This window comes from Choloepus didactylus, chromosome 2 (genome assembly GCF_015220235.1).
Source record: "Choloepus didactylus isolate mChoDid1 chromosome 2, mChoDid1.pri, whole genome shotgun sequence".
NCBI classification, from domain to species: domain Eukaryota; kingdom Metazoa; phylum Chordata; class Mammalia; order Pilosa; family Megalonychidae; genus Choloepus; species Choloepus didactylus.
The window spans coordinates 114,712,920-114,728,660 of NC_051308.1; the positions used below are offsets into that span (position 1 = coordinate 114,712,920).

At 46.9% G+C, this 15,741-nt stretch overlaps 2 protein-coding genes across 2 annotated transcripts; both read right to left on the bottom strand.

Moving 5' to 3' along the window:
- Positions 1-1,318: 1,318 nt before the first annotated feature.
- Positions 1,319-2,490, bottom strand: LOC119517722 (14-3-3 protein sigma). Its single transcript, XM_037814678.1, has one exon. The coding sequence runs from the start codon at positions 2,063-2,065 to the stop codon at positions 1,319-1,321; it is 747 nt and encodes a 248-aa protein (XP_037670606.1). The 5' UTR covers positions 2,066-2,490.
- Positions 2,491-5,979: 3,489 nt separating this feature from the next.
- RIIAD1 (regulatory subunit of type II PKA R-subunit domain containing 1) lies at positions 5,980-12,918 on the bottom strand. Its single transcript, XM_037814692.1, has 5 exons — positions 12,821-12,918; positions 12,253-12,329; positions 7,964-8,010; positions 6,725-6,852; positions 5,980-6,098 (listed from the first exon to the last, which is right to left on the bottom strand). Exons 1-4 carry the CDS (start codon positions 12,902-12,904, stop codon positions 6,782-6,784), a joined length of 279 nt encoding a protein of 92 aa, XP_037670620.1. The 5' UTR covers positions 12,905-12,918; the 3' UTR covers positions 5,980-6,098; positions 6,725-6,781.
- Between the last annotated feature and the right edge of the window lie 2,823 nt (positions 12,919-15,741).

Genomic DNA, 15,741 nt, shown 5'->3' on the forward strand with positions numbered 1-15,741 from the left:
TCCAATTTTTAAAAAAATATTTTTAACCTAAAAGTAAAATACAGAAGAGTCAGAAAAATGTCAGATCACTGAATGCACAAGCATCTCCCATTACAAAAACCCACCCTTGACCTTGCCTTCTCTTCTAAACCACTGCTTTTCCGCCCATCTTCCCCCCACAGCCATGCTCCTGGGAAGTGGTCTCCACGGGCAGGTTCATCCACTTCCACATCCTTATCTCATACTTGCTACTAAACCCACTGCAGTCTGATTTTTGCCCACCTTGCCCCACTGAAGCTACTCACATCAATATCACCCACTTCCCAATTGCAAATGCAGTGGAAACTTTTTGATCTAAATTAATCTCCCCATTTCCCCTGCTTCTTCTCGTAGTGAATGGCCCCATCACTCCTCTGCTTGCCCATGCGAGAAACTTGGGAGTCATTCAAGAATCTACACTACCCTTTATAACTCCAACCCGTTCAAACCACCAAGTCCTGTCAATTCCTGTTCCTAAACATGCCATCTGTTCTTTATGCCACACATAGATCAAGCCCTCATCCTGCCAGCCAGTCTTCTGAATTCATTCAGTCGTCCATCCATCCCTCTGTTCAGTCATTCAACAAGTGTGTACTGAGCAGCTGCCATGTGCCACACATCCTTCTAGGTGCTGACTGTAATGAACGAGACTGACGAGGTCTGCTCTCATCTCAGCTCACATTCTTGGGGCCACAGACCATAACAAGAAAATAAACAAGATATCAGACAGTGTCAAGTGCTTTGAAGGAAACAGAACAGGGTGATGTGACAGAAAATGGCTAAGGGTAATATTTTTTTTTTTTTTTTTTTTTTTTTTTTTTGAGTGTCACAGGGGAACTTTATTGAGAGGAAACGGTCACACCCAGCAGACATGCTTTCCCTCGCATTCTCCATCTTGCTCTTGCTCTCACACACACAGTCACACACACACACACTCATTCCCAGCCTCCCCCCACAGTCCCCTCTCAGCCACTCCTCAGTTCCTAAGATCCAGAGGCAGCAGGGGCAGGGGGAGGCAGGAGGGGGGAGGAAGAGGCCCGGGTCATGGGCAGAGCAGAGAGGAAGGAGGTGCAGAGGGCCAGGGCAGGTGGGGTGGTCAGTGGTCACGAGCACCCGACAGCTGGGATGCTGTGGCTCCAGGTGGCCTCGGCTCTGCTGGTCCCTCTCCATGGAGCCTTCCTGAGCTGAGGGCAGGGCATTCAGGGAGAAGGGTCGGGCCTCCCACCCCACACGAGTCCTCTCTGCCGGGGGTGGGGGACTGGAGAGGGCAGGGCAGGGCAGGGTGGGCAGCAGGCGCGGCTCAGCTCTGGGGTTCCTGTGGAGCCTCGACACCCTCTTCCCCAGTGTTGTCGGCCGTCCACAGCGTCAGGTTGTCTCGCAGCAGCTGCATGATGAGGGTGCTGTCTTTGTAGGAGTCCTCGCTGAGGGTGTGCAGGTCAGCCATGGCCTCGTCGAAGGTGGTCTTGGCCAGCGAGATGGCCTCCTCGGGGCTGTTGGCAATCTCGTAGTGGAAGACGGAAAAGTTCAGGGCCAGGCCCAGGCGGATGGGGTGGGTGGGCGGCATCTCCTTCTTGCTGATGTCCATGGCCTCCTGGTAGGCCGACCGGGCCGAGTCGATGATGCGCTTCTTGTCGTCCCCCGTGGCCACCTCAGCCAGATAGCGGTAGTAGTCGCCCTTCATCTTCAGGTAGAAGACCCGGCTCTCGGCGTCACCGGCCTCCTTGATGAGGTGGGTGTCCAGCAGGCCCAGCACGGTGTTGCAGACGCCCTGGAGCTCGGTCTCCACCTTCTCCCGGTACTCTCGCACCTCGGGCCCTTTCTCTTCCGAGCCCTCCTCGTTGCTTTTCTGCTCGATACTGGACAGAACCCTCCAGGCGGCCCTCTGGCCCCCCACCACGTTCTTGTAGGCTACAGAAAGCAGGTTGCGCTCTTCACAGGACAGCTCCTCGCCCTTTTCCACGGCACCCTTCATGAAGGCTGCCATGTCCTCATAGCGCTCGGACTGCTCTGCCAACTTGGCCTTCTGGATCAGACTGGCTCTTTCCATGGCTCTGGGGACAGACAGACGGGCGGCGGGCTGACTAGCTGCCTCGGGACCAATGCTGGGCTCGGCTCTGCCAAGGGTAATATTTTTAAAATAATTTTTAATAAAAAGGCTGGGAGAGGCTATTTTAGTTGGATCACTTAAGGACTCTCTGAGGAAGGGATAAGAAGGTATCTAGGCACTGTTGGCCGCCTAAATACTGAATTTCTCAGCTCCCTTAAAGAAGTGGCCAGGTACACAGTTCTGATCAATGAGGTGTGAGTGTAAGTCAGTCCCTTCCAGCTCCTCCTTTGACCGTGAGGGAAAGAGAGGAAACTGCAGCAGCTGCCACCTCCAGATTTGCTGTGAGAAAAGTAAGCCCTACCGGAGTCATTCTAAGCAGAGTTTTCACTTCCTTTCAGCAGAGAACATTCCAACTCAGACCACAAGCCATGGGAAGATGTGGGGAAGAGTAATCCAGGAGGAGTTCAAAGGCCTTAAAGTGGGAACTACCTTGGCATGGCCAATGAACAGAGAAAAGGTCAGCGGTGGCTGAAGCATAGTGAGGTGGGAGGGGAGAGTAGTCATAAGAGGTGGAGGGGGTCTTGCGAAGCTTTGTAGCCCCTGGAAACTCATATGTATTTTATTTTAAGTCCATGGGAGACACTGAAAGGTTTTAGGCAGGGGAGTGATATAACCTGATAGGTTTCTTAAAAGAGCATTCTAGCTGTTAGGTGGAGAAGAAATCTGGGAGTGCGGGTGGGGCAGACACTGCTTTTGGGTAGATCTGACAGCTATTCTCAACCTCCTTTTCTCTTGTCGCCTTCTGCTCTAGAAGCTGGCAGAGTTAAACACTCCCTTTCCCAGGCTCTGTTGAGCTTGGGGTTTCTAAATGCAAATCTCTTCATGAACTCCTCTTGGCTTAAAATTCATCACTGGCTCTCTACTGCCTACATGATAAGAATCTGACTTCCTTTCCCTACTACACAGCGCCTTTGTGATTTGTCCCCACCTTCTCATCTGGCATCTTCTTCCCCCCCCCACCCTTGCTCTTTATGCACCTCTAATAAGGTATACCCCTGTATATGCCTCACATGTGCTAGACATTGTCCATTCTTTATCTCTAAACAACCCTGAAAGATGGTTATTACAAGTCACCTCAAGATCTCAAGACGGCTGCCCAGCTCTAGCCATTACATTCAGGTTCAAATCAGAAGAATGGGGAGGGCTACACCAGCTGAATCTGTCCCTGCCCCCCACCTGCCTTTTTAAATTTAAAAAGGAAGAGGTTTCCTAGGAACCCCCAGCACACATCTACCTATAGCTCAGGGACACATGGCTGCCCCTAGCTGCAAGAAAAGCTGAGAAATTGGGAAATGTGATTGTCATGGTTGGCTGAGATCAACCCTGATCCACTACTTGGAGATGAGCCCACTGCTGCCCTCAACACAACTAGGGTTCTGTTAGCAAGAAAGAAGGCAGTAATGAGAATGAGTAGGTGACAAACAGGGCCCACCACCACCAGCCTGCTCAGTAGAGCAGAAGCACCTGAGGTACCCAGACGACTACACCTCTCCTCACCCCCTATGTTGTCCAGCAAACCCTTTCTCACCCATCTCATGTCAGTCTCCATGAAGCTCCTGCCACTTCCCCAGGAGACCTGGTGCTCTTTCTTCTACCTCCCTTTTTATTATATACATACTTCCACTGTAGATGTATAATATCCATTACAATGTAATGTGATTGCTCACTCAATTATGCATTCATTCATTCATTCATTCTCACTACAAATGCTCATTGAGACCTGCTATATGGCAGACACTGTTAGAAGCTGGTGTTTCAAAAGTGAAAGTTAGATGTTTAGATTTGGTCCCTGCCCTCATGGAGCTTTTAGTCTAATAGATGTGATATTCAGATTAATGGACACTGACAATACTACATGACGGGGCCTAGGATAGTAGGAAGATGAGCGTTATGGGAGAAAGAGAGCCCACTCCTCAGACCATAATCAACTCTGTGGCAGGGACTATCACTGCTCACCCACAGGAGCCAGCACAGTATCTGAAATAAAGTAGCTGCAGTATGACTATGTGTTAGGTTCATTCATTACTCAGGAAGATGAGGCTTTAAAATGTATTTGATAAGCTTCAGTAGCAGAGAGATTCCAAAAGGAGCCAAGAGGTCACGCTGGTGGGCACTCTTACACACACTTTAGACAACCCTTTTTAGGTTCTAAAGAATTGGGGTAGCTGGTGGTGGATACCTGAAACTATCAAACTACAACCCAGAACCCATGAATCTCGAAGACAGTTGTATAAAAATGTAGCTTATGAGGGGTGACAATGGGATTGGGAAAGCCATAAGGACCACACTCCACTTTGTCTAGTTTATGGATGGATGAGTAGAAAAATAGGGGAAGGAAACAAACAGACAAAGGTACCCAGTGTTCTTTTTTACTTCAATTGCTCTTTTTCACTCTAATTATTATTCTTGTTATTTTTGTGTGTGTGCTAATGAAGGTGTCAGGGATTGATTTAGGTGATGAATGTACAACTATGTAATGGTACTGTGAACAATCGAAAGTATGATTTGTTTTGTATTACTGCGTGGTATGTGACTATATCTCAATAAAATGAAGATAAAAAAAAAAAAAAGAAGCAAGGCAAGTCTGTAAATTATGTTCCACCCATTATCTAACTAAAAATATAAAGAAAAATTAGACCTCTATTTTAATTAAAGTGCCTGCATGTTTAAACCAAAAAAAAAAAAAAATGTATTTGAGATTCTTATTTGTACCAGGTCACCACCTGCCCCCCAAGATGTAGCCATTGTATTCTCACAGTACTAAGTTACGCACTTGAGTATCTTAAAAAACACTTTGCTGTCTCCCCACATTGAAGATCTCTTCTTCTTCCAGGAAAGGTTCTGAGTGTCTAATGTAACACTTCATATCAGAGGTCCTTAGTAGACATCTGATTTTTGCTGAAGGCTTCATTTGGATTTTCTAAATAGAGACACCTCATTGCCAGTGTCATAGCACAATGGTGTGATTCTGAAGGCACTTAAAATAACTCCCAGGATCCTATCCTGTCTTATTAGGTTCAATTTAGTAGTTCTTTAAATGCCTTGTTTTGTTGCCCTCTCTACTACTAGAGGTGACAGCAGCTGGGAACAAGGCAGGCAGAGACAGGGGAAATAAAAATAATACAACCTCCTAGCACTATGGTCTGTGCTTCTGTTGCCATGGTGATGTTGACAAGTGACACAAAGGTGAGAGGTTCTTTATACAGTGGAGGCAGTGACTGTGGAGTCCAGAGAGGAAGGACATATACACGCAAGACTCCCAAGACCCTTAGGTCTGGAGAGGGCTTCGTAAGGCCATCTGATCCGCTCCCCTGCCTTTTAGGTGAAAATCAACAGATGGGCAGCTTGTTCCTAAAAAAAACCTCAGGAACAAAGTCCACAACCTGAGTCACCTGTTAGGCTCGTATTTCAAAATATTCATGACCCTGAATGGGTTTTCTATGTCTAATCTCATTCTCTCTTGCTGTCCTTCCAGCCCAATTCCTCTCATTGCTTCCGTAGAAATAAAAGTTAATCATCACCCTCTGTACTGTAACTCAGGAGGCAAGATAAAGAAAAAACAAGAGCCACTGCTGAAGCGTGGACTCCACTTGGTCCTAGTCCACCATGACCAGCTGCGGTCCCCTCAGGGGCCTCCCGGCAGGCCCCGTCCGTCTTGGCCGTGGGAGTGAGTGGGCCTGGAGGGGCACCTAGCCCCGGGGGTTGAGGCCCCTGTGGAAACAGCCCACTGACCTCGCGGAGAGGCCCCTGGCCACCACCAAAAGAGAAACCAGCCTGCTGCCTCACAGGTCAAAGTAGGGCACAGCAGCGCCCCATAAAGGATGTCTTCTTCCTTCTGAGTGAAATAAAGCAGAGAGCAGGAAGGTCTGTTTTTAATGAGTATCTTTAAAAGTCTTTGTGACAGCAGACAGAGCCCAAGGCAGCTTGGAGACCCACATTGATGACTACATGGCTCTCCTGCTTCCAGATGACCCTGTGAGACAGAAATGGTTCTGTTAAATTAGGAGTGTGGCTTTTTCCCATCTCAGATTTAAAAAAAAAAAAATACCAGCCTTCAAAATTGTTTGAGAAACCATCCTGCCTGAAAAATGTGTGATGGCCTTCACAGCACAGCCTGGTTTAAAGGTGAGGGGAGCAGGAAAGGGCCCAATCCGAGATGCAGATGGGGACACTGCTCCTGCTCCTTCCAGAAGCAATGCGAAACCCCCTCTTTCCCACCACCAAGGACACAGGAAAAGGCCATCTGCAGAAGCATTCTGGAATTTTTCAGTCTGAGTACAAGGTCATGATACTAACTGGTCCCACCCCCCTTTCCTTATCATTCTCTGTACCCCTGAACTACTCCCATCTCCATTCTCTTAATCCCCTTCACCAGATTAAGAAGATAGCTGTCTCTTTCTGCTACTGACATGCTAGACAAACCCATGGCTTCTCTTCACAGTCCCACAATTCCCAAAATAGTGTCAAGAAAACTCAACATTTGCATTAAAATTCTCTTTAGCTTCTCCCTTTGGTTTCTTTCACACCCTGGACCAATAAACTAGTGCTTATTTTCACACCAGTAAAGAAGCTCTGTCTGTAAGTGAGGTTAACACCTACCCTGAGGCTGGATTCTTGCTGGTCTCTCCCAACAGCCAAGCATCATCACGTTGCTAATTAAGCAGCTTTCTTTTCCTTAATTAGCTGCATGTGAATCTTGTTGGGAAGTCTTGGATCCGTGAAATAGTCTGGGATAAGAATCAAAAAGAAGAAATCATCTAAACCTGAGGAGAAAAGCCTGGGAGGGACACAGCTGACTCTGTTAGAAAGTTAGGATGGCTTGGTCTTCGCAAGGCTATTACTGGTGGCCCTTTTTTACCATGTAATGTGAGATGTCACAGCCAGTCCCCATAGTTACTGCCCCCCACCCCCACCCCCACCCCGCTGCGCTGTTCTGAGCTAGCCAGCTCCAGTGTTCCCAGGAAGGGCTTATACAGGCTGGCTCCTGCCCCCGCCACTGTCCCTCAGCTGACACACAGGAAGCCATCGGAAGGCTGAGGGATTCTCTGGGTTTTCTGCTCCCAGCCCTTCTTACAGCCCAAATGAATGCCAAGTATTATTCTTGTCTCAACTCTGCTCGCCAGCTCCTGTCTCTGAGATATCACGCCCTCTCTGAAAATATCCTCTTAGAGGAGAGCCAGGCTCTAGCAGGATGATGACAGAGGAAGGTTTTTATACACTCAACATAACGTGAATCAGAGGCAGCATCTGCTATGGCAGCAAAGACTCACTCAGATTCAGTCAGAAATGGTTAGAGAACATAACCAACTCCCAGGGCTAACAGAATATAAGAAATAATCCAACCCGGCCCCTTCCCTCTAAATATCATTGACCTTGAGCCACTTCGGGCAGCTGAGCCCATTAGAATCACCTGGGGAGCCTTTAAAGCTATGGCTACTGGGCCCCACCCCAGACTAATTAAATACAGATCGCCGGGGGTGGGGCCTAGCATCGGTATTTTTTTATAGCTCCCTAGGTGATTCTAATGTGCACAGGGTTGAAAACCCTGCTTTAAAGATTCCCAGGGAAACAGCTGCCAGTATGTTCCTTTGGGACTCTCAAAACTCTTAATAATCCTCACCGTTACAAAGTTCTGCCTCATTTCTTTTCTGTCCTCATTTTGAGGAAATGACAATGGAGGAAAGCAGCCTTCTGAAAAAAGCTCCCTTGGGGGACATCAGGTGAAAATGTACCCCAGACTCTGTAGGGAGAATCCTGGGCTTGTCTGATTCTAAATTCACAATAATACTTCTTGTGCTGGTTCCATCAGACACCCCAAACTGTCACTGCCTTCCTTACCTGCAGCAAATTCTTGGATGTTGTCTGGTCTTTTCAAAAACATTTCTCTGGAAAACATAAAGGGTAGGAAATAAAGCAGGCAGCAACAACTGCTGCTGGATCCTGTGCTTTCATGAGACACACATCTTGGAAGTCAAGCTCATGGACTCCTTTGATAGATGATCGTCCTTCAGCTCAGGATGTGAGGCAAGGAGTGAAACACCCTCAATGCAAATACACCTAGGTAATGCTCACTTCACAAAGCAGCCATGCTGCAGCCAGGTGGGGTTGTCACTCATTCAATACACATTGCCAGACAACCAGATACCAAGCCAGGGGCAGGGAGACAAAGATGAAGGGAAGGCTGGCTGGCCCTGGAGAGGCTTACCCGCCATGGGGCAGATGCACAATCCCATGACCTTCCAAGAAAGTTTAACCATGAATTCCCACAGGGGGAAATACAATAAAGTTGAAATGGCGAAGGATAGGATTTAAGATGGTCATTGGCCCGGGGCAGGGTGGGGGGGCGGGGAGGGTATGATGGACTGTCTGTGATTACATCCACCTTCCCAATGCAAGAGGGGAAGTGAAAATGTCTCATATCGCACAGAGTTTCACAGTTCATAAAGTCCACTCAAAAACACTGCCTTACTTTACAACAATCCTGGGATATAGCAATTATGAGGCCCCCATTTGCATATGACAAAATCAAGCCTCCAAAAAGTTAATCATTTGCCCACGCTAATAAAGATAGTAAATAGAGGAGAGAGGGCCTGGGTCTTGTGACTCCAAGGCCACTGTCCTCTACAATATTTTCTCTTGGCCAGTGGTCTCCCCTGTCCCACCAGACTGGAAGAACGTCTGCCCTATCCAGGAAGCCCCTACCTCCCAAACTTCAAGAATTTTGCTCCCCTTCTCCTTCCATTCAATTGGATAATTATCACGACCAAGTTGTGTGTCAGTCGTTGTGCTAGATGCTGAGTGATTGATTGGGAAAAAAAAAAAAAGATAAAATATAGCCCCACCCCCACCCCCACAAGGAGCTTACAGTCACTGAAAGGGAACAGGTAAGTTCCCGAATGTCCAAAAGGCCAAGTGCTGAAGGAAGGGTATTAAGTGGTGCGATGGGAGATCAGAGAAGAGAGAGGAGTTACTGAAAGCAGGACCCCAAAAACATTCACAGAGCAGCTGGCATTGGAAATGACCCTTGAGGAATACATGGGATTTCAAAAGTCTAGGGCAAAGGGTCAAGAGTATTCTGGACTCAGTAGAAACAGCAAGAGCAAAGAAACAGAAATAGAAAGGAAACAGTTCTGGTTCTATTGCCTGTGAACTCCTAAACGGTAGGAATTGGGTTGTAACCACCTCTGTGTCCCCAGAATCCAGGAGAGAGCACTCAAGGAATATCTGTGCCAGGGCTCCATGAGTCTGTGGAATGAACAGAAGAGTCCCGTCTGGCTGGAGCTGGGGGCATGTGTGGGGAGTAGTGGGGAATGAAGGAGTGGGGAAGATTCATTTGCCTGGTTATTTACAAAACATCTCTCCTTGAATGCCAGGGAAAGATGTACATAATCAATTCCAAAGACAATGGGGATGGATGAATAAAGTATGCTACGGTCACACAGTGGAATACCATACAGCAACAACAAAGGATCTATAAGATACTGTTGAGCAAAAGTAACCAGGAACAAAAGAGTACAAACTATAGAATTCCATTATATAAAGTACAAAAAGGCAAAACGAGTCTGTGCTATTAGAAATCAGGATACTGGTTACCATTGGGAAGGATGACTGGAAGGGGCCACGAAGGGTCAGATATGCTGGAATGTTCTATGTCGTGATACATACTGGTACCACGTATGTTTTCAGTTTGTGAAAGTTCACCCAGCTTTACACTTACCATATGCCACTTTTCTGTACATGTCTTATATTTCAATAGCATGTTTTAAATAAAAAAAGGCAATGTGGCACTACGGAAGATTTTCCAGCTGAGGAGTGATACGATCAGTTAACCCATCAGTGCTGTATTTGGGGAAGATTCATTTGCCTCGGTATTTACAAAAACATCTCATAAAACCTTTCTACAATTTCACATTTTGCTATCACATCCCCAACCTAAAACCTAAGTTTTCTGGATGCCTAAAATAAGTTAGAACCCTATACTTCAATTTGGGGAATCTAAAATTCAAAGTATTAAGCATTCCATGCACTGTATATGTGAGTATAGCTTGGAGAACTGTGGCTGAACGGCCATGAGTCAGCAGGATCTGGAAAATCCAAGTGGGGAGGCCTCTCCCCTTAAAAAAGCAGCAGATAGTTCAGAGTTTTTCATGGCTTGGGGTGAATCTGGAGCAGAGACCTACAGAGCAGGCGAGGACAGGCATGCTGCCCAGGATTCTTGCCCCTTTTCCTCCCTTCCCCTTTTCTCTCAGGAAGGACCATCTGAAGCATCTAGTGCAGATGAGTGGCTGGTTTTGGCTCATCCTGGCACCACCCATAGAAAATAACAATCACACCAAACAAATAAATAACAAGCCCTCTCCTTCCCTCCCCCATACCACAGAGGAGAAAGGACTAAAAGCGTCAGGAGGCTTTCACATAGGGTAGCTTCAGGGGCAGCGACAGGGCAGGTGGAGTGGCTCATACGGCCTAGGGAAGGGGATCATATGGAAGGAAAGGGAAGGGACCTGGGGCTGTCCTGCAGCAGCCCAGTCACAGGTTGGCAGCCAGGCCAGACACCCAGCCTCCTCTTGGAAACTGCACCTGGCCAGAGGAGTAGGGCCATCACTGACATGTCACTAAAACAACACCCTCTTCATTCACCATCCCCAAGGATCTGAATCCTTTTCTTTGTGAAGGATGCAAACATGCAAATGTTGTGGTAATCCCAGCCAACTCCCCTCTCTGCTGGCATTATTCCTAACTTGGTATTGCAAGCTCCCCAGGATAGGAATGGTGTCATCCTTTATTCCAATTTAGAAGAAAAGGTACAAAAAGTGATGACCTGATCCCCAGGTCTGATGTTAACAGAGAACCCCTAAACTAACTTTTGCCCAGAACTTGGCCTTTGCCCAAAGACCAACCTTCACAGAGTAACTGGATAGGTTTCCATTTGTTCTTTCTCCTTCCCCTATTTGCCTTCTGAGAGTCTGCTGCCACCCAGAGAAATGGCTAAAACATGAAGAACAGTGAGAGGAAAAGCAAAGGGACTTAGGGGAAAAAAAAAGACACCTCCTCCCCAGGTCTACTTTTGAGAAGACAAAGGAGAGCCCCACGTCTGTGCTCCCCAACTCCCTGGTCTGTGGACTGTGAGCTTACAACCAAGTTCAGTGGGAAAATGAGGGGTGTGAATCCTGCTTCAGCAATCTGGGGAAGCTACCTCACCTCTTGGACCTTAACTTTTCTCACGTGTAAAATAGAAATGATAACAAGCTGCCTTTTGTCGAGTTTCTGGGAGGATCAGCAAAGATATACCAAGATGCTAGATACTGTGTGGGAACTGGGGACCCAAACATGGCCCCACCAGCTTGGAGCTTTAGTCTAATGGCAGAAATGGAAGACTGACAATGCAATCACTATATGTTGTGATAACTGCTAATGTAGAGAACCAACACAGCGCTTGGAAATGGAAACCACTATTATTGTCTCAACCTTACCTATTTGTCTATAATTAACAGTATCTGAGATAGCTCTAATGTTTTCATCAACCGTTGCTCCCTGACTTTTTCTCCTCTCTCAGTTCTTTGCCTTTCGTCCTAATAGATTTTTCCCAAGCAAATGGCAGGCTGAAAGGCAGTGTGGGGGAACAAAAGAACATTCTCGCAGACACTTTGGAAAATGTCCTCTTTTCCCCAAGACGTATGAGGCATTGGAGTCTTTCTACAACAATGATTCTCAGGTAAGAAAGGGCCAGACATCTGATTTTTTTTTTTTTTAAGTTCTACTAGTGCTCTTGTTAAGCAACTTGAGTTGAGAAGAGTGTTCTACATCTCACTGGCTGCCTGTTGGGTTTCTCAATGCCAAATTTCCTCTTCAAGGTGTCATTAAGGTATATACTTATCCTTACAGTTAAAGTGAGTGAATATTAATGATGTTTTTGAAGACTGAGATAACTGAAGGAAACTTCATGTGCCATCAATCGCAGAGTTAGAAAAAATTCAATCTTTGAGTATTTTCTAATTTTCAGACTCTAAAGGAAGAAATAGGGAGGGTTTATTTAAAGAAAGAAGGAGACAGGCATTTATCCCCCATAAGATTTGGTAAAATTTTCCACTAGTTGCCCAAGGCCAATCTGGAAAACAACCACCTACCTGAAGAAACCACTTATGAGCAGCTCTACTTCTTTGTGGTCCCTTAGGTATTTTTCATTAGCAATCCGAGTCTGAATCTGTGGGGGCAAGAGCAAAGAGCCACTTTCCAACAGGAGACAGATTCAGGGTTCCAGCCCTGGAGGTGTGATGGGGAAATAGCATGCACATTTAACCCAGGCCTCTTCCCAGGATCTTTGAAATTTTAAGCGGTCCATCTATTTACAGATGAAACATCTCCAGCGGCTGCTTGTTCAGGATTAGGGGCCTTAACGGTCGGGTCCCGATCGTCAGGAAGTTCTTGTCTGTATCTAATTTAATATATCTGACAGTAGATTCGACCCATTTCTCTGGTCAGATCCCTGTTTTAGTTCTTTTGCATTTTTTGGCGCCTGTCGGCTCTGTTCAGGGCTCCAAAGCCCAAGGGTCCACCGAGGGTGACCCCCGACCCCTTCGCCCCTTTATCTGGAAACAGGCTCCCACTTCCCTGTTCTTGGACGCCCTCCATCCTGTCTGGGGGCCCCTGTCCTGGGAGAGCTGCACTTTCATGAAGGCGGGGGTGCACACCCACCTTGAAGTTGCGCAGCTGCTCCAGCTGCTCGGGACTAAGCGCCCCCGGGTCGGGCGCCAGCAGCCCATTCTGCAGCGACGCCATCTTGTCGCGGTCGTCAAGGCGACGGGTCGCGGTGTTAGCCCGGCCCCGCCCCAGGCCCCGCCCCCGGGCCCCGCCCTCTCCAGCGCAGGCGGGCGGGACCCGGGGGAAGCAATGAGAGGGCAAACCGGAAGCCAAGGAGTAAACCTGGGACGGTCTGGAAAGCATCTCCTTCCCTGGATTTGGGGACCAGCCAGGAGGCGTGGAGAGGGCCCACAGTTATTGGGGTAAACTGGGACACGTTCATTAAGGGCTGCTTGAGAGATCCGCAGGCTCTTCCTCTCATGGTCCAGATGAGGCCCCTGCAGTCCATAGAGAAGTTCTCCAGGTAATCCTTGGAGCCACACAGGTAGTTGTTGGCAGGCGAAGGCAATATTTAATTTTAACCTGATTTGAATATGGGACACATGTACTTACAAGTTTTCAAATAAGGCTAGACTTATTTCTGGGTTTGATTGTACATGGAATGCGCTCTTTTTCTTGACCACACGGAACCTCAAATGGTTTTTTTTCCCTTAGCCCTTGAGAAAAGCTGGAAAAGAGGTTCCTAAGGCACAGGCTCCCTGGGAAAAGAGAATCCAGGGTTCTTCCCTTTGCACTGGCAGGAGAGCCAAGCCCCACCATCTGTCCTGTAGACACTTGACTTTGAACTCTTGGGTTCCTAAACACATGTGAAAGCTCCACAGGATGGAGTGAACTGAATTCTGCAAAGGAAGGGAAGTTCTCAGACTAATGATTCTGGAAAGGACCCGATGGGCATCCTGCTAGAAGTTTTCCATTCTTGGGCTGACTTATTCTCATGTAGCTTTATTTCCTCTTCACGTTGGGTACCTCATGAATTCTAAATTATTTTTCCTACTCCCAAATGAGTAGAAGAGGAGGAAGATTCATTCTTCTAATATCTAATTAAGAAGGAAAAGTGAAACATAAAGCCAGAGAGTTGAAAATAGCTACCTGGAAAGGGCAAGGAGCCTGTCTGTCAATTCACACACATGCTGAGCTTCTACACCCACAGAGATCGAGCCCAGCAGAGGCTTTCTTAGAGGCAGAAGGAGAGAACCCAAAGAGAGGCTGACTTTTCAGATTTGTGAACAACTGCCCCAAGGAGCAAAAAAATAACAGGAGAAACAGGCTGAGCATTAGGCCCTGGCCTTGGAGGTCTGCCTCTGGAAAAGAAGTGCAAATATTGGCAGTTCCCAAGCCAGGGAAAACCACAGGAGATAAATTAGGTTGTTTCCTACAGGCCCCTTCCCAGGGATGCCATCCAGGTTAGTAATCCTTTTGTTTGTTTAGGAAAGAAAGTTTATAGAGTGAGAGGGAGATAAGTTGCCATCTGCCAGAAGTGCCTCTTTTTCAGGCTAGAGCAGAGGTTAGCCAGAGGTGATAGTTCCTGTTGGCCAAGACCTGTCTCTTCTCTGCCCCTCCAGAGAGTCTCCAGAGAAGCTAGTGGTAGAAACTCTGAAGCTGCATTGTCCAATGTGGTTGTCACAAACCACCTGTGGCAAATGGACACTTGAAATATGGCTGGTCTGATTTAAGATGTGCTATAAGTATAGAATAGACACCAGATTTTGAAGGCTTGTATGGAAAAAAAAACCTGTAAAATATCTCAATAATTTTTATATTAATTACATGTTGAAATAATATTTTGGATATATCAAGTTAAATAAAATGCTATTAAAACTAATTTCAGTTGTTTCTTTTTACTTTTTAATAGGCCTACTAGAAGTTTTAAAATTATACATGTAGTTCGCATTGTATTTCTATTAGACAGCACTGGTCTGGACCGGCAAACCTACACGCACACACACGCACACACACACACAAGTATGCACAATTCTCTCTATCCCCCTGTGCCCATGCATAAAATAATTGCTGTCCTCCTTCTGCTAATCTATGATCTTGTTTTGAGACTCAATCAAGCCTTTCTTGATTGATTACCATCCCATGGCTCAAATACCCACGTCTGTGTGAGAGGCTAATTTTATTTTCTTAGCAGCATCTCATTCCTCACTTGCATATTATGCTGGCCTGTCTTACCTCTTCATTTGAGGAAGAAGCTACTTGAAGGCAGGAAGGTTATACAATTAACTCTTTGTATGCTCTCATACGTTCTGCTGCAGATATCTTCACTCTGTATTCAATCCATGAAGTCAGTATTTGGTGACTATCCACTTGGCCTACACATACCCTCGCCATGTTTTGCCTTTTCTGGAAATTATCCTAATTATCTGCATTTCTCATTTCCTAAGAATCTAAAAACAAGAGCAGAGCTCTCCCCTTATAAAGTCAATATTCTTTTAAGTAGCGCATCTTAGCTTTGAGTGCGGAGGAATAAGAGAGAGAGCTTGGGAGTGGTCAGCAGAGAAAGCCCCGTGGAAGAACTAGGGAGTGGAAGCCCTATTTCCTCCTAGAGAGAAACTCCCAGAATGGGCCTCTGAGTCACCGAGTTTTGCCACACACACACGCACACACCCTTAACTCTCAGGGCTCTCACCCCCCACGGCCTGGACGGACATCAGCGGTGTGCCCAGGGTCACCCAGCAAGGAGAGCCTAACAAGCGCTCCTCCCTCTTCTCCCCTGAATCCTGCCTTTCCTCTCAGACTGGAATCTCTAATCTGGGGACCATGAACTAAGCGAGGGTGGAGGCATTCTGCTGCCTGCAGCTGTCTCTCCAATTACTGACTGGGAGGAAGAGTGAAGAGAGATCATTATAATTCATTTTTGTGAATGTTTAATATTTCTATTAATATGATTAGCCCCAAGCCTGAATGAGCAGCAGGGCAGCAGATCTGCTGACAAGAAACCGAGTAATGAGATCAACAGGGCCGTGGGGTCT